Here is a 25,209-nt window from a genome sequence, read left to right as displayed (position 1 = left end):
CTGAAAGATTTGAAAATCAGATGATCCTCTCAAGTTGTCCATCTTGTTCTTCAAAGCTATCTTCCCTTACCTAAAAGTTGAATTTGGTACATCTCAGTAAAACACCTGTGTTAAAAACACAGTAGGAGGTTCATCTTGTGAATATAAGAAATTATCTGAGAAGTAATTTGGCTAACAAACATTCTGTTACATTATATATAAAAGGCACTATTGACGTGTTGCATACCAGCTTCTGTTCCAAAAATGTCAATGGACGTTATGGATTTCATTCCCAGACAATCACTGTCTACCTCAGCTTCCTCATTCACTCTAGAAAAAAAAATACTAATGAGGTCCATTCACTACAACAATACAGCGTTAAATGAACAATTCCTTTCCAGTATTGTCTCAAAACATTATTCAGAAAAATAAGCTTTTCTGTGTCTCAGAAACAAAACACATAGGCCTTTATAACACAATCAAAACACACATTGAGAATACAATAATTCATAAAAATTGGGGGGGAAAAAAAGAACTCCAACAGAAATAAAAAGCCAGCAGAACTCACAATCCCTCAATTCAGATGAGAGCCGTAGCCACAAAGTTACAGTTATACACCACGTTTTAGATCCTCTCCACCCAAATTACTGCATACATTCTTGACCACTGGCCACTTGGAAACATGGCCATTTTTTATTCAATAACACTCTCCACACAAATGCTTTATTCACTGTATTTATTTCCTTCCCTTAGCTACACGTTTCCATTTCATCACTGTGTGAAAGAAAAAGCTTCAGCGTCATATCCGCTGCCTCAATAAATCCTAGTTTGTTCTCCACAATGTAAGAGAAGAAGCAAAATATAGGCACTTCTACTATGACGTTACAGATGCGCACAAACCGTCTTAAATGAAAAGATGATGACAAGAGGTATGTCACATACAGCTTTTAGAGTAAAAAAACAGTTCACATGAAATGACAAATGCAGAAGAAAAGTTTTTCTGTGTGAAGGGCTGGAAGGCTCCCCATGATGCACCAGACTTCAGGCCAGGCAGGAGAAAGTTCACAGAGAACAGGAACAAAAGAGACCAACTATGGAAAAACCTGCAAGAAACAAGCTTGTGAAACATCTAACTTACCTGCTGTAGCTGCCACGACAGATTCAGCATGACATGATAAAAGATATCAGCTTCACATTTCAATGTACAGCACAGCTGTGGTAGGTACAGGTCTTTACACACCCCATGTACCTGACAGCAGCCTAGACCACACACAGTGGAAACACTTTCAGGACCAAAGTCTCTGTAAAGAAAACCTACATTTGTCGTAGCAACTAACTGTACAACATCATCTCCACCACCGCTACAGGTCCCTTCTGTCTCCGTGTCATGCTATAATGAATGAATCTAAAAAGCCCATAATCAAGTAAACAAAAAAAACAACAACAAAAAAAAAATCAACACCAAAATAAGTACCTCTGTTGAACTTGTTCAATATTTGGATAGAACACATGTTAATGTAGCAATAAAAGAACAGATTAGTAAAAAAAAAGAGAGTCAAGCCACTCAAAGAACAAGTGTATAAGTCACAAATCCAGCTGATCTACTGAGTTTAATTTCTGACTGTTGGAGAATGCTCATTTTAAGTCTCAAAACTTTATAAGCACAGCGTACCTTCTATATCACTTAGAGCAAGAGTGAGTTTATATCCTGGCAAACTTACTGCTCTCCTGACTCAGGCTACATACAATATCCAGGCTACCATGACATTAGTGACCCCTCTATTTCTACGGCCAAACTTAATAAAGCATTCCCACACTTGCTTGGCTCGCTGCCACCTGCCAGCCTCCTCAGCAGGCCTCACACTCATCGCTCACACTGCGGCCCTACAGCCAGCACTCACACAGGCCCCAGGCCACCTCAAGTTTAGGACTAGAAGCTCCCAGACTCGAACTCACTCGCTCCTTCCACTCGGTAAAATCAAAGACCCCGCAGCCGTGCCACCACCCCTCACAGCGCCACTACCGCCCTCACAACAGCGACCACCAAAAGCCCCCTGCGCATGCGTCGGAGCGACCATTCCCCTCAGTCAGGGTGGGCGGAGCCGCCCAGGCGCAGACCCCGCGCAGGCGCAGCGCCCTTAAGAGCGGCGGTCGCCGCCCGCTTCCCCGCGTGCCGCCGTTCGCCCCGCCTCTTTCCTTCCCGCACCAAGATGGCGGAGTACGACCTGACCACCAAGATCGCGCACTTCTTGGACCGGCACCTGGTTTTCCCGCTGCTGGAGTTCCTCTCTGTCAAGGAGGTACGTGCAAGCCCTAAGGGTGAGGGAGACAGCTGTGGGGTGGGCGAGCGGCGGGGAATGGTGTCGGCGCCCGCCCCGGCCTCGGGTGCCGCCGGTGCCTCTGCTTCGCTTAGGCCGTGTGGGTGCGGCCCGGCCCTGCGCCGGCTTGGCGTGTGTGCTGCCTGGGGAGGACGCGGGAGGAGGGTGGGAGCTCTCCCTCGCTGCCGCCGTTCGCTCTCCGTCGTTCCTCGGTGGTGCGGGCCGCTCCCGCCCGCCACGCGCCTCCGCAGCGGCTGTCAGCGGCGCTGGGCCGTGGGGCCGGCGGTGTGGGCGGCGGTACTTACCAGCCTCAGTGCTCAAACGCTGCCGCTGTTGGCTTCCTCTTTGCGCTTAGACCAAGCGTAAGGCCTGTCTTGTCCCATCCCTCGTTGTTTTTTGTATTGATATAAAGCTGGATCCTTGTGTGAAACCAGATCATGCCGGAGGTGCTTCAAACTAAACTCGCATCAGTTAAAATTACTTAAGGTGGTACTTACCTTCTCGATTTCAAAAAGGAAACAAAACATGCAAGGCTGTGCAAGCTTTGGATTTTCAAGTGCGTGCTACTTCAGGTTTCAGAAATAAGCCAGCCAAGCACGTATGTGTTAGAAGAACTTGGCAGGTCCAGTTGTCCCATCTAGTGCGTGGATTTGGGTTGGTAACAGTCATCCTGGGGTGTTTTTTATGTTTTCACTTTTGTAAACTGCTTTAAGTTGAGCAGAGCTATTCTTGCAGTATGTTATCTCATATACTATAGTGTTCAAAGCTGATCTAAACTTTCTCAGGTTTTATGTCTGAGTTATTGTGACATGATGAATTGTAACACAGCCTTCATGCAAATGTGTGTTTGAGGGTTTTTTTGCGAGCTTACACCCTCACCTCAATCTTAAAGACTTTACAGCAGTTGTTTACAATGCATAGCTGTATTATTACAAGGACCTTGAAGAAGTAATTAAAGAAGCTTAAAGAAAATGAACCAACTACACAAGTTCAACGAAGCTTGCTAAAGCTGTAGACATTATGTTTTAGACTAAGCTGTGCCACAACTCAAGTTTGATCTTGAGCATCTTTTCTGAGATTCACTTTATGTAACATGAGCCTACACTACTCAGAATGCTATTCTGTGAAGATGTTCATTGGAGTATCTTTTCGTCTGGGTTGTTTCCTGAAGTTCTGGGGCCAGAACAAGTGTGTGTTTATTTGTTGGTTTGTTTTAAATCTTGGTCAAATCTTTTACGTTGGATTCTCTCCCCTCCCTCCATGAATAATTCGTTATCTGCTTTGGCCCACAGAGTAACTCATTTACTTCCATTAGGAATAGTCATCTGAAAACATAAGACTTATCTTCTAACTATTTTTTTTGAAGCTCCTGCATTCATAAATAGCAGGAAATTAGCATTATCTTGCTGGGACTAGAGGTACAGAGAGACTGTATGGTAACCATGCCAGTTGACTGAGCTGTCAGATATCTTGAAAAGCTGAGAGTTTGACATTTAGAGTAATTCAGTTGGACAAAATTCATAAATTGGACTGTATCAATAAAGGTGATTGAATAACATGAATTGGGAAGTGTTTAGTAGTATTCAAATAAATCTGTTCATGATTTCTGTTTTAGATATACAATGAAAAAGAACTCCTTCAAGGAAAACTGGATCTCCTTAGTGATACCAACATGGTGGATTTTGCAATGGATGTGTACAAAAATCTGTATTCTGATGAAATTCCACATGGTAAGTTGCTCAGTTAAGAAAAGATAGTTTTATGTATTTGTTCTGCATTTAAATTAATAGCTGGTAGTACTTTTAATGTGGCATTCAGAAAGTACAATACTGTTTAGCTTTGGCATTGAGGTGAGAATGTACAATACCAAAACATCACCTACTCTTGAGAAGTTTGGGGTTGTTGGTTTATTAAGAACTTCATCTGAGAGTGATGTGCAAGGTACTTCAATGCTTGGTTATTCCAAGCACTTCAGTGGTCCAGGAAAGAATTGCACTTATTTTTCATCTGTCAAGTTAAATGCTATGCAAAGTGCCTTGAGATAAGTATAACTTTTTTCTCTTGAAGATCTGATGTATTAAGGTTAGCTTTCCATTGTAATTCCATTATGCTGTCTATAGCTGATTTTTAGACTTTGAGAGGATACAGTTGTTTTTGGATATGCATGTCTTAACCACTTATGTTGGCAGATAAATGCTGCTTCTCTAGGAGAAACTCCAAATGAAAGCATTGAAGACGTATGAAAACTAACAAAGTGCAAGGTTTTGCACTTGGGCCACAGGAATGCCAGGCATATATAGAGGCTGGGAGAAGAACTCCTTGAGAGTAGCCCTGCAAAGAAGGACCTGGGGGTCCTGGTGGATGAAAACCTGAACATGAGCCAGCAGTGTGCTCTTGCAGCTTGGAAAGCAAATGGTATCCTGGGCTCCATCAGAAGAGTGGCCAGCAGGGAGAGGGAGGTGATTGTCCCTCTCTACTCCCTCCTCGTGAGGCCCCACCTGGAGTACTGCATCCAGGTCTGGGGCCCCCAATACAAGAAAGACAGGGAGCTATTAGAGAGGATCCAGAGAAGGGCCACAAAGATGATCAGAGGGCTGGAACATCTCCTCCATGAAGACAGGCTGAGGGAGCAGGACTTCTTCAGCCTGGAGAAGGGAAGGCTGCGAGGTAACCTCATTGCAGCCTTCCAGTACCTGAAGGGAGCCTACAAACAGGAGGGGCGTCAACTCTTTGAAGGGGTAGATAATGGTAGGACAAGGGGAAATAGTTTTAAGTTGAAGGAGGGAAGATTTAGGCTGGGTATCAGGGGGAAGTTCTTTACTCAGAGTGTGGTGAGGTGATGAAACAGGCTGCCCAGAGAGGTTGTAGATGCCCTGTCCCTGGAGGTGTTCAAGGCCAGGTTGGACAGGGCCCTGGGCAGCCTGCTATAGTACCAATCTGGAGGTTGGTAACCCTGCGGGGGGGGTTGGAGCTTGATGATCCTTGAGGTCCCTTCCAACCTGAGCCATTCTGTGTTTCTATGAACTAATGATTAATGTTAGATCATAGAGAAAAATGTCTCCTTCTGCATGATTTTTCATCATAGAATGGCCTGGGTTGAAAAGGACCTCAAAGATCATCAAGTTTCAACCCCCCTGCTGAGTGCAGGGTCGCCAACCACTAGACCAGGCTGCCCAGAGCCACGTCCAGCCTGGCCTTGAATGCCTCCAGGGACAGGCCATCCACAACCTCCTTGGGCAACCTGTTCCAGTGCATCACCCCCCTCTGTGTGGGAAAAACTTCCTCCTAATATCTAACCTAAATCTCCCTTGTCTCAGTTTAAAACCATTCCCCTTTGCCCTATTGCTATCCACTCTCATGAACAGTCATTACTTTTTAAAAGTTTAAGAAGAAAATTTCTATCTTCCTGCGTGACTTCTTGGGGGGAGGAGAAAAATAAGATACCTTACTACTTTTAGTTTACGTTATTCATGTTTGTTTTTCCTTTTTTCTTTCTTTCACTGTATCTTTATTGTGAGTTTTTGTTTTTGATTCTGAACACTATTCTCTGAATATACACTATACCCTGTTTATACATTTTATTTCATTTTATGGAGTTGTTCACCTTTTTCTAAACTGCAGTGGGTTTACAGTTTGCTTTGTCTGCAGCTTAGGAGGAAGAGCTTCAGGTGTTTTTGCTCACTTGGGTACAAGTTCCAGCTGTTCTGCCTCTGAGTCTTATTCATTCCAGGTTCTTTAAACTATAGACTCACAGCCTCTTTTGAAATACATAGAACTGTTAAGATTTACAGATGTTGGATTGAACGTTGTGATCAAATGTTTCATATGTTACCACTGGCTGTCATTTATAGGTGTATATGCAATGCTGCTTTGGGCTGATAATGCCAGTTATGAGAAGGTTATGAGAGGTTTTCACTTCTCTCATCTAAGTAACAGTTACAGTGATAGCTTCACCTTTCAGTTACTGATAGCTCTGGTTACAGATGGTCTCAGGGCTGTTAAATTTTCAAAGCTGAAAACTTTCTTTTTCTTTCCCTGCTCCAGACTCTCTAAACTGCTGGAGGAGAATATTATAGTATCAATAGCACATCTTCACAAAGTAGTTCAATTTTTTTTTGTCTGATTACAGCCAATTATTTAAGCAGGTTTTCAAGCTGTGTAGCTTGAAGCTCATGGCTGCACCTGAGTTGAACGAGCTTGGCCATTGGGAAAACTGCCTTCATACTGGCCAGCAACTTTAATCTTGCTAATGATGTTTTGCTTTGCATATGTCACTTTGGCTGTATAGAACTTCTCTTAATGTGATGACTTATTTGATATTTGCCTCTCTTTCTAAGAAAATAGAGTAGCAGAGGTAATACTTTCACAAGCAATCTGAACAACTGACTCTATGTGAAACTTTCTATGCAAAGATAGCTTACTCTTAACAGAATGTATGTGTATGCTGATTCTTTCTACTTGCAGGCTAGCTGACTTCATTCAATTTTACTGTAACTTTTTGTTAAGGTCTTACTGTAGCAAAAGTTCACAGTCTAGTAGATTTAAAAATGTCTTGCCTTCCACAATCACTTTATGATTACGTAGCCAGGAGATGTCACAGGGAAAGGAAAAATGTTTGTTAGCGAGTTAACTGAATGTTTTTTGTTTTTTCGTCCGTTTCCCCTTTTCTTAAAATTTCAAGATTCTTCTGAAGTTGGAGATAATTTCTCTTTACTGGAATACTTCCTGTCAGGCAAGTCGCTCTTAGATTTAGGTTGGGTCACTGTAATGGTGTTATCCACTTTGGGTATCCTCTACAAAAGAAATCAAGAAAGAAAAGTCTAATAGACTCACTGTAATGCTCTGTGCCCTGGTGTGTGACCCTCTTTATTATTGGCTTCTTGGGTTCTGTTATCTCCTGAGATTTGGTCTTGGTTTGTCTTTGTCTGATCCCATAAATTTCTTGGCTTGTATTTCCAGTCCTAAGGTGCTACTGTCTTGTCTTTTTTAAGCACATGGGCTGAACTTCTAAGTATTCACCTCATTGCACCTGAAGCCACGGATGGCCACTCTGTTTCTTACCAATTTCTCATAAAGGCTTCTGAGTAGGCATGCATAATGATGTTAAATATTCTAAAAGTGCACTTTTAGCACCTGGTTGGTTAGAGGGAGATCAAATTAGTATCATAGCTTAGGATTTTTGCTTTTTTTTTCCAGGTTTATTTGGAATGAGCAAACTGACTTAATAAGGTGCTTCTCCTTTAGTGGAAGCCTGAACATACCTTAGCTTGAGCCAGGCTATTTTAGATATCTGCTCTTGGGTGGTTTGGAGCTGTGCACTGTATGAGAGGAACCAAATGATGGAGGCTTCTTTTTAAGCTAATGAGTTGTTAGGTACCTCTGGTTTTGTGACTTGATTGAAAGGACAAGCTAGGTAGGAGTTGGAAGAAAATCTATTTAAATGTGCTGTAAGCACTATGTGATTACATGTTAGTTTTTGCAGAAGCTAAATCTTCACATGAAATGTTTTTTTCTTTGTTTAGCTTTGCGTGAGAAGAGAACAACTGTTGTTGCACAGCTGAAACAGCTACAAGCTGAAACCGAACCTATTGTCAAGATGTTCGAGGATCCAGAGACAACAAGGCAAATGCAGTCTACTAGGTAACTTTTAATGTCATTTTCTCATGAGGACTTGTTGGTATCTCTTCGGTGTTGATGGTAGGAATGCTGTCTGTGTAGCAACTGCAAGGAAAGGTGTTTTTACTTCAACCTGTATTTGAGTAGTGTTTGTGATGAGGTAATTGACCTTGCCATACACTCTTCTCATTGCTTTTACGTGTTGCACAAAAATATTTCCTCCAATTAATCTTCAGCTGAATCAAGTGTGGACAAGTGCCAGTTACTCAGTACAGCCTGGGTTTTTTTTGGAGGTGAAATATGGTTTGAAAAAACTGAAATTCCTCTTTCGTAGGAGGTCATCTATCTTCTTTCCTTTTTCTGCTTTCCATGGAAGGCTGTGGAATACTGTCTTTCCCCATTTTGAGGGGTTTAATGGATGAACATCATTCTGGTGTTGTAGCATATGTTCCTTTCAGGCATAATTGTTCTTTTACTCTCTCCATTCCCTGCCTTGGATAGGCCAACTTCATATGAGATTGTGCTAGCAATCTTTTTTTCCAAGATGTGTCCAATTTCTTCTCAATTGCTTCTGAGAATAATTATAGTAGAATGAGTGTCTAAATGCTATCTGAGGACTATGAGTTTTATGGTTGAAGCTTCCTTAGTCCCTGTGGGAAAGGATTCAGCTGTAGTAGTTGAGAAAGTAACTGCATGACTTTAGCAGAGGGATGGGTGGTATTTGCTTAGTGAAGTTACTGCTGGTTGTCTTCACATTAGAAATATTGTTATTACTGTTGTGTGTCTAACCCTTGTGCTGGAAACTAATTAGATCCTTGATTGAGCTTGCCTACTCTAAGATTTGAATAGTGTACTGCATTAGATGGAGCATCTAATACTCAACTTGAATTTGAAGGTGAAGCCAGTGCTTAAATCTGTTGTTAATGAGCTGTGTGCATCTCCTGGTATGGAAGACTGTATTGATTCTGGAATTTTCTTAGGAAAAACATCAAATCCACAACCTGAAACTACCCTGAGTAATCTTTCCAAAGAGAACAGTTACCTGGAATAACTGAGGGAAAAACTTAATTGTTTTAAGTGCAGATTACCATCCTTCTCCTATTCCCCTCCTTACCCAGCTTGCTGAGCAGTCTAGTCACCCCTTTTGGCCCATGCAGATGAACAGTGTGCGTTTTCTCTACTCAGCATGTTGCTTCTAGAATTTTAATCTAATTTAATCTTCATCAGTGCAGAAATGGTGAGATGCAGTGCATTGGGTCTCAGTGCACACACGAAACAAGATTTTGGTAGAAATAATGGAATTGGTTAGCTTTCCAGCACTTCAGGGAAAAGCTTCTATTATCTCTTCTGATACAGTCAGAAAGTACTTAAACTTCTGCTGATAGAAGTGTTGTCAGGATAAGTAAACTCTACCTAATTTCTGTGAATGTGCATGTCAGAATATTTTCTAGTAACAGATGGAGTTATATTTGATTATGCCTTGTGGTTGTGTGAAGAAGGTAGCCACTCAGCAGCGTGTGGAAATTCAACTTTGAAAGTGAAAGGCCCAATTGCACTTAACTGCCTTGGCCTTATTAACTGGGACTATATAAATTCTAAACGAGGTACTCAGTGATATCATCCTGGTTTTGAACTTAAATAACTGGTGATCTGTATGCAGAGACCTCATACAGTTCTTGCTTTGTCTTTAGCTGGTCAGTATAATTTTTTTGCCTAGAAACCTTGTTGCAACAAAGTACTAGTATTTAATGGGAAATTCATTTTGTGACTTGATCATTGGTCCATGGAAGCTGAGCAGTAGTACCAATTCCACATCATAAACACTGTTCAGAAGCAAAAAATTGAAACAAATTCCACATGGAATGTAACTTGCTTAAAGCTAAGAAGTGCTGGTGCTATTCCCCATGTGCAGCAAGTTTTGCTTCAGAACTGATGATGTTTTTTCTCTTTTAAAGTGTCTGAAAACTTTTATCACTCAAATACTAGTTTTTGGCTGGCAGTTCTGGTCTGGATCATTGGGGTCGTGCTGTAATGGGCTTGATTGGACTGAAAAGGTTTTATCTACAGAATTTAGTAGTGTTCTTTACAGATAAAGTGACAACTTCTGATTCCTTATTTCTGTGAATTTCTGTTGGTGATTTGGAGCTTGTGTCAAACTTGGAGCTTCACATCATCATGGCTCTAGATCACAGCTTTCAAGTCAGAACAGTGCTGTCTGGAACATCAAAGTCTGGGAAATGGTGGAAAATGATATGTAAGAGAGGCTTTAAAATATGAGATGTTTTGCATTTATATTTTTTTGTGCAGCTGTTGGAGAAAGACATCAAGGCTTTAAAAGTTTTAGAGAAATAGTCAATATCCATCATGCTTGCAGAATCTTCCACTGGAAGAAACCAGTGATGCTATTTCATTGCTTCCACAAGTATTACTGAGGTTTGCAATTCTTAGCTTAAGAAAAGGATTTAGCTTTATAAAATAAGATGCAATTTGTGTTCATCGAATGCTAGTTAAGTGGCTCTTCAGGAGATTTAGGCTTGAGTACTTACATCTGTCCAACTCAACTGATTTCTGAGTTCTCTGAAAAAATGAAGTAGGGGCTACCTACAGGTATGAGGGGCAATTAAAAGAGAAAATATAATATTTTTTTCTGTATTGTAGAAAGCTGGTTCGTATAATGAAGTAGTGAAGATGGTTTCTATTTGGCAATGAATTCAACTTCAACTATGCATATGAATTCAGTGTTGGTGCTTGTTGCCAGATGATTGCAGTGTGTCACCAGATGAAAAAGCTGGTATGCTAAAATTTCACTCTAGGAGCTGATCAGGGACCTTTCTAAATACTAGATTAAGAAACTAATAAAATCAACTATTGTTTAATAATATCACAGGTATCTAAAATCCAGTGGTTGTTAATAAGACTGACTGTAGGTAAAGCTGTGTTTGTATACAGGAGGCTTGAACTTCTCTTTGATCAAGATAATAGTGGTTGTTCTTTTATTGTGCATGTTGAATAAAAAAGATTCAGAAGTGTTATTGTAAATGTTTAGAACTCATTAAGTGCACAAATACAAACAGTTGTATCCTGCAGATACTTCCCTCTGTGGTAGAGGTTTGCTTATTTGTTTCCCAGTTTTAACAGTGGAAGAATTACTTCCTAACTGTTTGGCTTTGTTTTTTCCCCTTTTCTCCTATTAAACTCTCAACTACTTGGCTAGAGTAATTTCTATGGAATTAGAACTGGAGTGAGAAGAGCTCTGAGTCAGAACTGAATTTTCATACTGAAAGCTGAGGATGCTGTAAAACTGAAAACAATCTTCCACTCTTTCTTGATTGTAGTTGTTTTTGCTGGTAGTACTTGTTTTAAACTGTATTTTAACAGATAATAAAACTTCTTCATAATGCTAGGAATAGTTGCTTCACTATTATTGCAGTTATTTTTGTACAGTGTCTTCAAGTATCATTCTAAAGTAACATTAGGTAATTCTAATGTTTGAAGGTGGTTGTGAAGGGTGTTGCGTGGTAGCAATCAGTTTGTTTTGTAAAAACATCAGTTTTTATCTTTTTGTTTTAGGGATGGTCGAATGCTGTTTGACTACTTAGCTGAGAAGCATGGTGTAAGTGTTCTAATTGCTTTATCTGTTGGAATTCAGTTCTAAACATCTCCACTGTACTTCCCCCACAGCCAGCAACTGAACAGCTGTGTACTGGTAATTTGGCACGTGTCACTTGAATGTAGCTAATAGGCAGAATTTCTAGTATTGAAATACTCTATTTGAATGTCTTTCAGTGTATACATTTTATACAAACAAAAAATGTAGCTAGAGCTTAATGTTAGTTACATCCTTGTAACTAGGATGTCCCTTACTTTGTAAAGCAGAATTTCAACTGTTTTTCCCCCAGCATAAGTACTAATTCAGTGATGTGGATTGAAGTAGTTTTGCATAGACTTTCCTGGTTACAATAACTTTTAAAGATCTTAGAGGTTACCATTAAAATGGGCTTGTAACAACATTTTTTAGTCTTCCTAGTGAGGAAAATGTTTTTTATATTTCTTTTCAGTTTAGACAGGAGTACCTAGATACACTCTACAGGTATGCGAAGTTCCAGTATGAATGTGGCAATTACTCTGGAGCTGCAGAATACCTGTACTTCTTCAGGGTTCTGGTAAGTTCTAGGTGTGTTAACTGAATTGTTTGCTCTGAGAGTTGTGAAGCACTGGTCCTGTTTGCCCAGAGGAGCTGGGGATACTCTGTCCTTGGAAGCATTCAAGGCCAGGTTGGATGGGGCCCTGGGCAGCTTGATCTGGTGGGTGGCGACCTTGCCAATGGAAGCAGAGTTGGAAGCTGGACCATCCAGTTTCAGCTGGATGGTCTTTAAGGTCACTTTGAACCCAAGCTATTCTGTGACTTTATGAAAATTATCCTAAACTTCCTGAAATACTGCTAGAGTAAGTAGCAATAACTTCTTTTAATTGACTGTAATCCATAAAGTAATTTTAAGATTAAATCTTAATGAAATAGAGTTGTGAGTAAGAATGAATGGAGTTCTTCATCTAAATGTTGATAAGGCTGAATTCTTCTGTATGATTTGTTGTTGTGCATGCTTCATGGGCTGAGGGAGGAAGTAAGTTACTCACAAAACATTTGTGAGCAGATGTCCTTAATTCTCAGTGCTTTATTTCTAGGTTTAGGATTATGCTCTTGTTTTGAAATTAGTTATTTGACATACGTACTGTTTTTGTGCTGGTAATAGCTTAATGTATATTTTTTACTAACTCTAAGAAGGCTTTTCTTCTGAGCTTTGTGTGATGACAGCCTATGAAGGAGCTATTTTAACTGATCTGTGAATAGAATTTGACACTGAATGACCTAGCATAGCCCATTCCTGTATAAATCTAACACAGCTTGACCTTAGAACTGCCCTTCTAGGAAATAGACTTGCTACTGCAAAGTTACAGTTGGTCTGGGCATTTCTATAAGAAGCATGCTTTTCTTGCAGCATTGGCAGAAAGAGCTTAAGAATATTAGTTCTTATGATGTGATTACTTGTTCTCACAAGTTCTTTGGGAACCTGCTTTGTAAGAGTTCTGTTCTAATAGTTCAGAAGCATCCTTACATGGTATGAAAGACCTGGAACTAGTGTCATCTGATGCTCAGCCATTTATTTATTATTTTAGTTTAAGTTGAGCTGCAGCAGCAGGGAGCTTTGTCTTTCAGGATTTTCTAGTCTTGACTTCAGAAGTTTTATTGCTGTTTTTATTTATGTACGTAAATTGCTTTAAGAAAGATATCTAATGAGAGAGAACCATGCAAGTTTAATGTTCTTTAACTTAAAAATATTACTAGAAAATATTTTTCTTTTTCTAGAAGTTAATGATGATTAAAAAAATGGAGTATAACTCTGTTGTTAAAAATAGGTTCCAGCAACAGACAGAAATGCTTTGAGTTCACTGTGGGGGAAATTGGCATCTGAAATTCTCATGCAGAACTGGGATGCAGCCATGGAAGATCTTACCAGATTGAAGGAGACAATAGATAATAATGTAAGTACAATCTTGGTCATGTTAGTGAAGTGAGAGGTTATAGTTATTAGTTTTCAAATTTTGCTATGAATTACTTGAAGTCTCGTTAAGAGCTGTTTACCATGCTTCACTAGAGACAGTTGTGCATTCCTTAAATGGTGGTGAGAAAGCAAAAGGATGCTGAGAAAGAAAAGGTGAAGAAATATGAAAGCTTTCTTTTTAAATGACTTGCTTTTCTTTTATCGCTTTAAGAAAAAAAAAATATATTGGAAATACCTTAAGCTCTTGCCTCAAACTAAACCTGCCTCAAGGATGGGTTTGAGAGCATGGTGTCATGAGAAACTGCTACTTAAATTTCAGGGAGTTGTACTGTTCCTTTAATGTAAGGAAGTAAACATATGCATCTAAACTATACTCTGCCTTAAAGAAAACAACATTTTTAATAAAAAATGCAAGAAAGCTTGTTATCAGAAACAGGCTTCAATCAATGTAGCTTCTTTCACATGTGATGATGCGAGTTCAGATGGGCACCAGGAACAGGGAGTGAAAGAGTGGGACTGCAGTATTAATTCAAAGCAGGTGACATGATTAAGAACTTATCTTACTGTCTGCTTGTTGGGCTTCAGGGGCCATATGTATAATAACTTGGAGTTTTACTCTTCTAAACCAAAATCTTCAGAAGGGCTTTTGCTTCTTTTCCCCTCCCTTGAATTGTTTTGTGTCTTGCATGGCAGATAAGTAATGCTAACTTTTCTCAAGATTTTCTAATCTTCATGAACCTACATGGCTGTAATAGACTATGAAATTAGATTAAGTCATTAAACTTCCATGGCTTTTTGAGTAGATTGATAGTATTTTGTTGTCATGATCCTGTGAGTGATTACTTGTTATATCCATTCATTAACATGTTGCATTCTAGCTCTTTGTATTGCTGTGAAATTTGGAGAAAATCCAGCAGTGTATAGAGCTGAATCCCTTTTTGTGCCATATCAGTTGGTTTAAATGAAGGTTATGTTCCTATTCTGTGGTGACTCATTACTGGGAGAAGTCTATGGCAAACATTCTTGTGATGCTTTAGAAAAGATGATAAGCTAAAAAGGTAGAGAAGCCAAGCAGGATTCCTTCTTCAGCTGTGGTCTGAAGAACTAGAAATAACTCAAGATTAAAAACGGGAGTAATAACTTCACATTAGTATGGTGGTCTTCTAAGAACTGAAATCTTATTACCTTGGTTTAAATTGTTGTGTTTTTTCTTTTCAGTCAGTCAGCTCTCCTCTGCAGTCCCTTCAGCAAAGAACATGGCTCATCCACTGGTCTTTATTTGTGTTTTTTAATCATCCTAAAGGGAGAGACAATATCATCGATCTCTTTCTCTATCAACCACAGTAAGTTGTGCTGCTCAGTATTGCTGGGATTTCTGAATCAGTAAGAAAGATGATTGTGCAGTCTTATCTAACACTGAGTCTGCAGCCTGAAGCTGTCTCAGAAGTTATAATGCTTTTTGCTTTTTTTTTTGAGGCTTTTTGTATAATTTATTCTTTTTCAGGGAGGTAGATAGTAGAACAGGAAGAACTGGCACTTTTTTCTGGTGTTCCAGGGAATGGGATAACAACTATTTATGCTAGATACCAAACTCCTGTTGCACCTTTTAGGGTGGCAGGGAAAGATGATGCCCTTTAGAGCTGTTTAGCTGGATTTTTATAAGATGTATTTGAGAAGGATTTTTGAGGAAAATCTGAGAAGAATAAAATTGTGAACTGAAACACTACTGTTGTTTGTGAGAACTAACTTGTTACATCTATGTGATACTTACAGCAGGTTATTGCTGAGAAATTATCAGTAGTACATGGACTGTTGTTCTGCAGTGCTAACTGCCCTTTCTTTACTACTTAGTGCACTGCTGCCTTCTCTCCCTTCTCCTGCCCCCAGCTAAAGATCATCAGAGTGTTAACAAATGTAAATCATCCTTCTTTATTTGAATAAATGCACACTGCTAGCACGTAGCATAAACTATTTATAAGCTGTTTATTGTAAATGAGTCTTTGATGGAAAACTATATTACCTGAACCTCATGGGATTTTTCTTTAGGTATCTCAATGCGATTCAGACAATGTGCCCACACATCCTCCGATATCTCACTACTGCAGTCATAACAAATAAGGATGTTCGAAAACGTAGACAAGTGCTGAAAGATCTGGTCAAGGTTATTCAGCAGGTAAGAACAAATCTCTAGTAGTTTCTGTTCCTTTTCACTGAAATTGTATAACTTTCATCTAATGTGCTTTTTCTGGGGTTTCTCACACATTCCATGCTGATTTTTTTTTTCCTCATTGAAGTCATTCATTGAGAAGTAAAATGTGCATCATTCAGTTTTGCTTTCCCTCTCCCCTGTAAGATTAAGTGCAGAAAATTCAGCGAGGTACTTGGAATGGTTTTGAATCATACTCTTCTTTTTTTTTTCAATCATCACTGCAAGGAGTTTTTTATGTAAAAGATACTGCTTGTTTCAAAACTGATCTGTGTACACTGATTATGTTCAAATTCACATATCTCTTAAATGCTTCCATTCTCACAGTTATGAGTGGTTGTAGAATATTACTGGAGTAATGAAAGAAGCAAGCTGCTTGGTAGGGATCAAGGGGTTTATTGCAGACTTTGGTCTGAAATAACATGTGACTTGCATAAGCCGTCAGCCTTTAAACACAAATTATACCATAACAGTTTATATGGTTAATGGTAGTGAAAGATACATAGTAATCATCTACTTTGTATGGTTCATAATAGCAAACTCTGAAATATTAAAGTTGCATAGATCTGAAAGTGGTTCACACCGGGTGACTCAAACTTGTCTGTGGGGGAAGGATGAAGCACTGAATAAAGTGATTTGTTTGGTGTTACACAGCAGGCTGATACTAAGAGGCAAGTCACTGATAGCTAGGCAGTTACATGTCCATCTCTATTAAATGGAAAACACTATCAAAGCCATTTTACATAATGAGCATTAATTAAGTGATGAAGAAATGCAGTGGCCCATAAAACTAAATTTTGAACCTAAATAATGAGTTTGTAAATACAGTTCTTCAGGGAAGGAAGAATAGTTTTGGTCTAACAACTTAAAAAGCCTTGTTAGTAACTCCTTGAATTTGCTGGTCTTTATGTACTGAAGCTGATAGTAACAGATTTATGACAGCTAAATTCAAATGTGTGCTAAGAACATGCCAGAAGGTGTTGTTGATACATCTTAATTCACACTCACAGATGTGTACAAAGTGTTGTTTCTGCCTTGTAATTAAGTTGAGTAACTTAAGTAATATCAAAATGGAGTATTTTGTATAGAGGAATTAGCATTATTTGTATTAGCCTTGCCTTGTTTGTGTCTATCAAATGATGATTTAGTTTCGAGTATCAAGTATTTGAACTAGTTCTTGAAATTAAAATTTAGGAAGAACATCTGTTCTTGCCATATATTAATAAACTAAAATGTTTGATACAAGATGAGTTATAGTCACGGACGTTTTTCTGACCTGAAGGTTGCAGTGTTAAATGCTCAAAGTGAGATTGTACTTGTGGATATTTAATGAGACTACTTTAAAAAAAAGATGCTCATGTGGCTCTCAGAAGAGAAACATGCATAAACATTTTTCCAGTATCTAATTATTTGAACAATGAGCGTAATATTCAAGTGAGCTTGTTGCTACGATTCCTAATACTGTTGTGTTTCTTTATTTTGACAGGAGTCCTACACATACAGGGACCCCATCACGGAATTTGTGGAGTGCCTGTATGTTAATTTTGATTTTGATGGTGCACAGAAGAAGCTGAGGGAGTGTGAAACGGTAAGCTCTATAATTCTGTGGTTTTTTTTACTGCTTTGATTACAGGTCTGTATAAAATTCTCAAGAGCCAACTGACTTATTTGAAATGGAACTCAATTCCATTTTTCTGTTAAGCTTTAAGTTGTGTTTTCGTCTTTTTTCTGAACAACTGTTTTTACTAGTAAGTCTTGTTTAGCTTTAAAATTATATTTAGTCATCTAGAACAAAAAGTGAATAAGTGATTGTGCTTCTGGCTGAGCTTCAGCTTCTCCGTTAGTGTTAGTTTGAAGAAAAGGATGCCTTTACTTTCTGTTCTGAAAGATGTTGCACTCGGGAATGGTGTTGCTAAAAACATTGAAATTAGGATAGGTAGGTGTATATTCCTGTAAAACAAGTATAAAGATAAGTAATGCTTGGGTTGACTATTTTAAAAGTTAACACTTCTCACAGCTGAAATCTAGTGCCAGTTTTAATCTCTTTTGACTCTTTACACTGGTATTGGTTACCTTATTAGGTAGACAAGATGATTAGTAATTCTATTACTGCTTAGGGCTGGTAGTCCTTTAATCTGAACTTAATGTGCACAGTTGTACTGCTAATGAAGCTGGCTTGTAAAAGAAGACAGAATGAGAGAAGACTCACAAGAGGAAGTTAGATCTTATGCATTACTGAGGGGATCTTCCGTCTAGTTATGAGAACTGTAGATGGTGCTCTTGAATCTAACCTCAGTTATCAGGTTAATGTGTGATGTTAATCAGCAGTATGTAGATTTATGAGAAGTCTTGTTAAATACAGACTCTTTTGTCCATCATGGAATATGCAGAGAACAGTTTCTAGTAGGTTGTGCATTCCATCAATAAGCAAGATCAGTGACCAAAGAAATTACTCTTTCCATGTTTGTTTTCAGTGTTCCTCTTCTCCTTACTCTTGCAGGTGCTTGTGAATGATTTCTTCTTAGTTGCATGCCTGGAGGACTTCATTGAGAATGCCCGTCTCTTTATATTTGAGACTTTCTGCCGCATCCATCAGTGTATCAGCATTGGGTAAGATAATTTTCTAACATGGCTGTACAGAAAACTCAGTTGCAGATGAGATTAACAAACAGCATAAACTCCTGTAGTGAAAGTTCAATCATCGAATGTAATGATTTTCATTAACTAAACCCTAACTGGGTAGTTGTCTTCCTAGACTTATAGCTCTAGAGCGATCATTTTAATTACAGCAGTCATATTTTAAAGCTAGATAGTTTTAATGAAGTTCAACAGAACTTGTTTTTATCCTCTTCCCACCCCCACCCAACGAAGTGTTCATTTTTGCTCACATTGATACAGAATGGTAATATTAAGTAAATCATAGCACATACGGTAATGTTTACTTAGACTTAGGTATGTCAACCAATTATGTCTTAAGATATCACCCTTGAAGGTGATTGGAGTTGTATTGCTTTTTTAATTATATCTTACTCCCTGAGCGCTACTGAAATGACTGAGCTATAAGGCAGTGATATTCTTATTAGCAAAGATGTCTGCCACTTACTCAAACTAGTAGTCCAAATGCAGGCCTTTCAATTGAATTGGTTCCAGTACCTTTGTTGTAGACACTAAGCAGAAAATGTTATATGTGTTTGAGATCCCACTACAGTTGGTGTATACCTCCATTCTCTGTAGGTCCATGTCCTTTAAAAATCTCTAGAGAACGTTGGAGAGATCCCCCAAACAGCAGATAAAGGGACTTCAGAGTAAGAATTTTGGAAAAATATCTATATAAACCAAGCTCTGTTAGGGTTGAGTTTCTGGGGTTTATAAAACTATATAGGGTCATGCATCTCCTGTGAGTGATTCTTCATACTGTGAAGGCACAAGTTCTTAATGAAGTTAGAGTTTACAGAGAGAAACATAAGGGCTAGATGTCATTATTAGAAGTTTATTAGACATCAGATCAAAGAAGCGATGAGTAGAGAACCTAGAAGATGCATCTTAATACATTACAATTGTTCCCATTGAAAGAGATCATAGATAATTAATTACAGCAAAAATAGCGAGTTTTATTTGACAATTCTAGGTATATGGCATATTATTCTTTATACAACATTTATTGCTGTATGGTTCATACAGTTTTGTGCCACATATGATAAAATATTTTAGTTTGCTTTTGTTTTTTGTGATTTGGAAATACAGGTAGCAGTGTCTTTATTTCATAATTGTAATGATGTGTCCTGAGAAAAGTGATAAACTGATTTGTGCATGGATATTGCTGGCATGATATAATTTCTGGTAATTGCATGTGGAATCAATTATCACTAATGAGACTTTAAACACTGTGACCTAGTGAAAACAATGATGGACGCGAGCCTTAAACTTCCGCGGAAGTTGTAACAATCATTAAATCTGTGCTTCAGTGGGATGCATAAGTATTTCTTGGTGCATTCTAGACATTTTTTTGAAGGAATTGGCCTGTCAGAATGCTTTTAAGTGTGGCTGAAGCAGAGTCCGTGCATTTCTCTCTCAATAAGCAATTTCAACTGCTATTTCTAGAGCTGAAAACTTGTACCACAGTGCTTGATAAATATTGCTCAAGTATTCAGAAGGAAACTTGGAAATAATTAGTGGAAATCTGCAGTTACTGAAGTTAAATAGAAAATAGGTGGCTTATTTGATTTTCTAAATACTTACATCTGTTAGGCAGCTGATAATTTTTCCAAAGGACACAGTTTCCTTATCAGCTGTAATTTTAAATTTATCAGTGCTAAATCATTCTGTAATTAGTTTACTGTTTAAAAATACCACATTTAGCAGGGGGTAATAGATTAAATTAGATCAGAATGTGATTTGATTAGTTTGATATACCCATATGTAACTGAAGAGTTGAGTATGCTTTATTCCTCTTTATCTTTCGGTGCACAAAACACTACAGGTCTGTTTATATGAGGCTGTATGAAATTCAGTAACCTTTCTGTTTATGCAGGGGAAACTTAAATAACATTTCTTCCTGCATGAACCTAGTAAGTGAACCTCCTTGTGAAACAGAGGGGTGGAAATAATCTGGAGAGATTTTTAAACATGTAATGTGATATGGCAGACAGGAGTACTACATGCATGTTTAATCGCACAGTAGAAGAATGGTAAGATAGTTATAATCAGGATAAATCTTCAGTGTTTTTAGTTTAGAAGGATTGAAAATGCTTTCTGACTGTTACTTTGCCAGGGAGGTATCTCCTCAGTGCTGTGCTACCAGGCACTTTAAGTTGGTGATGGCTGCTTCAGTGTGGCCTGTGAGGGGACTCTAAGCTGGAGTCTAATTGCAGCAAATGCTGAAATTGGGTCATCTTTTGCCTTAAAGGTTTGATAAAGTCTTAGGGATTTCTAATGCTGATATGAATACTTTATTTCACTGAAATATGGCTGTTTTGTTACTTAGTAACTTCAATTATTTAATATTTAAAATCTTAAGTCAATTTAAATTTCAAAATTAGAAGTTCAGATAAGTTTTCTTATTCCTCTTTGCCCTCTGTCACTTTCATTATGTAGTTTGGAGGAAGAAACAACCTGTACCGAAGTTGTACAGAGGTGTGCTATATGCTTGTCCATATAACTTTTTAAACTTACTGGCTCATTGTCTTCAGAGATAGGCCTATTTTCACAAATATAGATATGGATAAAGCAATTCATGGCTCTTCTGTTTAATAGTATGCAAGTGTAGAGGATATGTATTCCTTCTCAAATATATTTAAGAGTTGAAGAACTTCCTAGGACTGTACTTACGTTAGCAAATAGTGGGTGTGCAAGGATTGGATCTACAGTGAAAAATGTTGCTCAGGAACATGCTGGCATCCATGCTCCTCCATGTGTTCTGCTTAAAATGAGTTATAATTTGAATAAACTAGGCTTAAACCCATCATAGCAGTTAGAGCACACTTCACTCTTTGAGTGCATCTTAACTTTCTATCTAATCAGAAGAATCTAGTTTTTAGGCTGGTTTTGATCATAGTTGTCACTGCAGTCTCCCACAAATGGGAAGGAGGAATAATTGGTTTAATTTCTTGTACGAACTTAATGAGTAATCTTCATTAGCATGTTAACAAACCTCATCTTCATTGGCTCTTCAGGAAGGTGCAGTTTATCTTCTAGATGTGAAGCAATTAATAGTTTCTGCTCTGGTGTAACTCTTCCCTATAAACCTGTGGTGCACTGACATTCCCTTCAGCACAGAGGGACTGTAAGTTAAGGACAAAGCAAAATCTAGGTGCTGTGGCTTAGAAGTGACCACTAGAAGTCATTTGTTTTGAGCCTGTGCACCTAACTCCAACTCAGAGCAGGAGCAACTTCCAACATTATGCTACCCAATTCCTTGCCTCGTTGTTTCTTGGTGGTCTTCAAAGCTGGAGTGTATAACCAAATAACAAAGGGAGGTTATTTAATCCACGAAGTAGTGGCAATAGCCACTTTTTGTGGTCATCTGGAGGACTTACTTTATCAAAATCCTACTGATACTTCTAAGAGAGAAACATGAGAATTCCCCTAACGTTCTTTCAATTTGGAGTTTCTTTTGTTTAGAGTCAAGTGCTTAATATCACAAATTCAAAGATATAAAAAAATGTAGCTTGTTCCTACTGAAATTCCAGTATCCATTGCTGCTTAGATACTAATAATTCTACAAAACTTGTACATCTGTGATGTCTTCTGTTCTCTTGCTTCGTCTGCCATAACTCTACAATTTTGAAGTGCACCACAGGTTAAAAGTTCAGATGAAACAGTAGTAACTTTTTTGGATTTTATTTTCCCTTTCTTTGTAAAACTCCAGATACCTTGCTGTATATTTGTTTTTATTTCACTGACTGAGTTCAGTATTTAATTTACTTTGATATTTCTACTTGCCTCATTTCATAGTTATCTGTGACAGAAATGAAATTGGAAGGAAGTTGGGAGATAAGAGCATGTAGGAGGAAAGACCGTATAAAGAAGACTCAATAGGTTGTCTAGCTACATAGACTAGCTAATAATGATGGAGCAGTAACTAGTACAAAAATGAAAATTACTCTTGGGTTCAGAAAAATGTGTAAGCAAGATCCTGTAAACTGGTGAGAAATTGACCTCTTGTCCAACTCCAGCATAGCGAGCTGGGTTTGGGTGATGTCTGCAGCCCTTACCTCATGTTTGTCAACGCAGTCTGGAAGCTGATGGAAGAATGAGCGTTACAAATAAACTCTAGGAGCCAAATGCCAGCAGGAAACTGAAGGAGTTGGCTGCAAAACCACAGGAAACGCAATCAGAGGGAATTATTTCTGGATAAGAGTGCCTGTTTCATTAAGCTTTTTCTTTTCTCTGTTCCCCTCCTCTCCTAGTCATCCTTGAAATTGCAGACCACTGTAGTGTATCTACTACAAATGCATGATTAATGTGTTTAATCTTCTGTACCAAGCTCTGTGTTCTTGTGGCACTTGTTTCTGGAACTTCAGAGTGAAGTTTGTTGCTAGTTGTATAACAGTCAAACACTTTTACTGGACTAATTACTCTCAAAATTTGACTGCCATCTAGGTTTAAATTAGAGTAAAAGGAATTCAGTTTTTCATTTTATAGTAGTAGTTGCTGTTTTATGTTGTGGTAAGACTACTTAATAGACAATTTTCCAATGAATTTTCATGTAGGCAAGATTTAATAGGAATATATAAAGATACAAGTGCAGTAAGTGTGTAATTCAAGAAATTAATTCCTTATTCAGAATATACCAAGCAGTGACAGGATTTTTCTGTTTTATGGAGATGAAAGATACAAAGGGGGGGAATAAGGAATGTATGTAAGTTATTTCAATCAGAGGGAAGTATGCTCCCCAGTTACATAAAAATATTGAAGACAAGCCTTGTGCTGTGCCAGATTTCGTCTGTTGGTTTAATGCGTAGTCTCTAGGCTCTGAATATATTTATCAACATGAGAGTGATCATATTTTGTCTTTTGATAAGTCTGTTATCTTCTAGTATGTTGGCAGATAAACTAAATATGACTCCTGAGGAAGCAGAAAGATGGATTGTCAATCTAATCCGCAATGCACGATTAGATGCCAAACTGGATTCAAAGCTGGTAAGACTGTATGCATGGATCAAAGTGATTTCTCATTTAGAAGTAGTGAGTTCCAGTTTGTTTTTTGTGGCATACAGAGCGTAGTTAACTTTGATTCTGTGTGAGAGAGAACTTTGTAGAAGTTCTGAGAGCAGAGCATTAAAATGTATGCTTGTGCACTCTGAGTGACTGTTAAATTTCCTGTATCTTTTTTTGTATTTTAGGGCCATGTAGTTATGGGCAACAATGCAGTATCACCTTATCAGCAAGTGATTGAGAAGACCAAAAGCCTGTCTTTTCGTAGCCAAATGTTGGCTATGAACATTGAGAAGAAATTGAATCAGAGTGGCAGATCAGAGGTTAGTATAAGTTGTATTTCTCAGAATCCCTGCTTTTTTTTCTTTCTGTGATTGATATTAAAATGTAATTCTAGCCTGTTCCTTAGTTCCTCAGACATGCTTAATTCTAGTTCTGGGGCCAAAAGTTGAGTTGAGAAATGTTTATTTCGTATACTGATTCTTGTTTTCTTCTCACTACAAAACAGGAAAAGAGGATGTGTAATTATTTGTTTCAGTTATTTGATTGTGTTCCTTTCAAATGCTCTCTTTCACCATCCAAAAACACTGTTTAAGGAGGTGACGTGTATGGAAGTAGCTATTACTTTTTCTGAGTGGGTTATACTTAAACTATTTTGAATATTGAATACTGAGTTAGATCACCCTCTCCATCACACATGGTGCTTTTTGACAATACTGGGTTTTGAGTCAGTATTTCTCCTTACAGTATCTGTGGTACAAGTATTTGTGAGTAAGTACTATTGGAAGAAAAATGTTGAAGACTCAGGACTAGAGAATATGTTGGTCAGCCACCAGTGAAGATAGGGAAGCTGACAAGTTGACTCCATTAGATGGGAGTTGTATGAAACTTAATGTGATACTCAATTCTTCTATCACTTTTTACTGATACTTATTTTGTTTGTTTTTAGGCACCTAACTGGGCTACTCAAGACTCTGGATTCTATTGATGTAATTCTGTAGCGGGAAAATTCATTTTTCATTTGCATAAAAAGCATATGATAAGTTTGTAATCTTATTGAGAAGGCAGTTGTTTCATCTTAAAATTTATTTGAATAAAATTGGCTACTTTTAACTACCTGTGTTATCTCTAATTTGTGTAGTTTGGTACTTTAATGATATTGTACTGGGGCTTGTTAGTATAATGGTATTATGGAGATTTTAGATTACAGTTTGCAAAACTTTAAGTATCACTTCTGTTTGTACTTGCCTTGTACCAAGGGATGTTACTGCTTCTAGAGCCATCTGAGTTTATAAGCATACAAGTTTATATGCAACTGTTCTCTACTGCAAAAGCTGCATTTCAAATGAATGAAAAGCATATGGTATGAATAAATGCATCCCTACCAGCCAAATCAAAATCTTTTTTCTTTGCTGCCACATCTTCATTTTTTTTACAGAAAAAGCTTATTAGTGCTAATGCATTTCTAACCTACATCTCTAGGAAAAACCTAGTATAACCAATATGTAGAATGGTTTTGGTGGATGTTGTGCTTCAGAATTATAGATTCAACCTGTATAGCTTGGTAGGTTAAAGGTTTTTTAAAGTAAGTTCTGAAGAATCATAAAGCAATGAATAAATTAATCCTGTATTGTTTGACTGTTGTAACTTCTGAAATTTATTTTAATGTGGCTTTCTTCAGCCACTGTTCCCAATTGATTTATTTTTTTCTTTGGCACCTCTTTTCTGCAGAAGATAATGTCATGTCTCCAGAGTAGTTTTCTAAAAAAGTATCTTGGGTTTTCTGTGAAGTACAGACTGACTGATCAGTGAGGTCAATGCAAATATGGGAAAGGAAGAGACAGTGTCTGCACAGCTTTGCTTTTAAGATTGG

The 25,209-nt window shown here is 38.1% G+C and overlaps 1 protein-coding gene across 2 annotated transcripts; it reads left to right on the top strand.

Annotated features, from left to right (window-relative positions):
• On the top strand, window positions 2,124-24,452 carry EIF3E (eukaryotic translation initiation factor 3 subunit E). 2 transcript variants are annotated; one of them, XM_021386899.1, is made up of 13 exons: window positions 2,124-2,279; window positions 3,913-4,027; window positions 7,820-7,937; window positions 11,484-11,526; window positions 11,972-12,076; window positions 13,329-13,454; window positions 14,693-14,817; window positions 15,521-15,647; window positions 17,167-17,268; window positions 18,181-18,290; window positions 23,219-23,321; window positions 23,525-23,659; window positions 24,286-24,452. In XM_021386899.1, the coding sequence occupies exons 1-13, from the start codon at window positions 2,190-2,192 to the stop codon at window positions 24,322-24,324; spliced, it is 1,338 nt and encodes a 445-aa protein (XP_021242574.1). In that variant the 5' UTR covers window positions 2,124-2,189; the 3' UTR covers window positions 24,325-24,452. The 2 variants fall into 2 exon arrangements, with proteins under 2 accessions (XP_021242574.1, XP_021242575.1); XM_021386900.1 differs by lacking the exons at window positions 2,124-2,279; window positions 3,913-4,027 and adding an exon at window positions 6,894-7,029.

This window comes from Numida meleagris, chromosome 2 (assembly GCF_002078875.1).
Source record: "Numida meleagris isolate 19003 breed g44 Domestic line chromosome 2, NumMel1.0, whole genome shotgun sequence".
In the NCBI taxonomy this organism is placed as follows: domain Eukaryota; kingdom Metazoa; phylum Chordata; class Aves; order Galliformes; family Numididae; genus Numida; species Numida meleagris.
Note: the sequence above shows the minus strand (reverse complement) of the source record. Positions and strands in the feature narration are given on the sequence as shown.

Bases quoted from the DNA above. Each gene is read 5' to 3' on its own strand.
- EIF3E (XM_021386899.1), top strand. From the start codon at position 2,190: ATGGCGGAGTACGACCTGACCACCAAGATCGCGCACTTCTTGGACCGG. The intron at 15,648-17,166 runs GTAAGAACAAAT...TTATTTTGACAG, and splicing joins TGGTCAAGGTTATTCAGCAG to GAGTCCTACACATACAGGGA. The intron at 17,269-18,180 runs GTAAGCTCTATA...TTACTCTTGCAG, and splicing joins AGCTGAGGGAGTGTGAAACG to GTGCTTGTGAATGATTTCTT.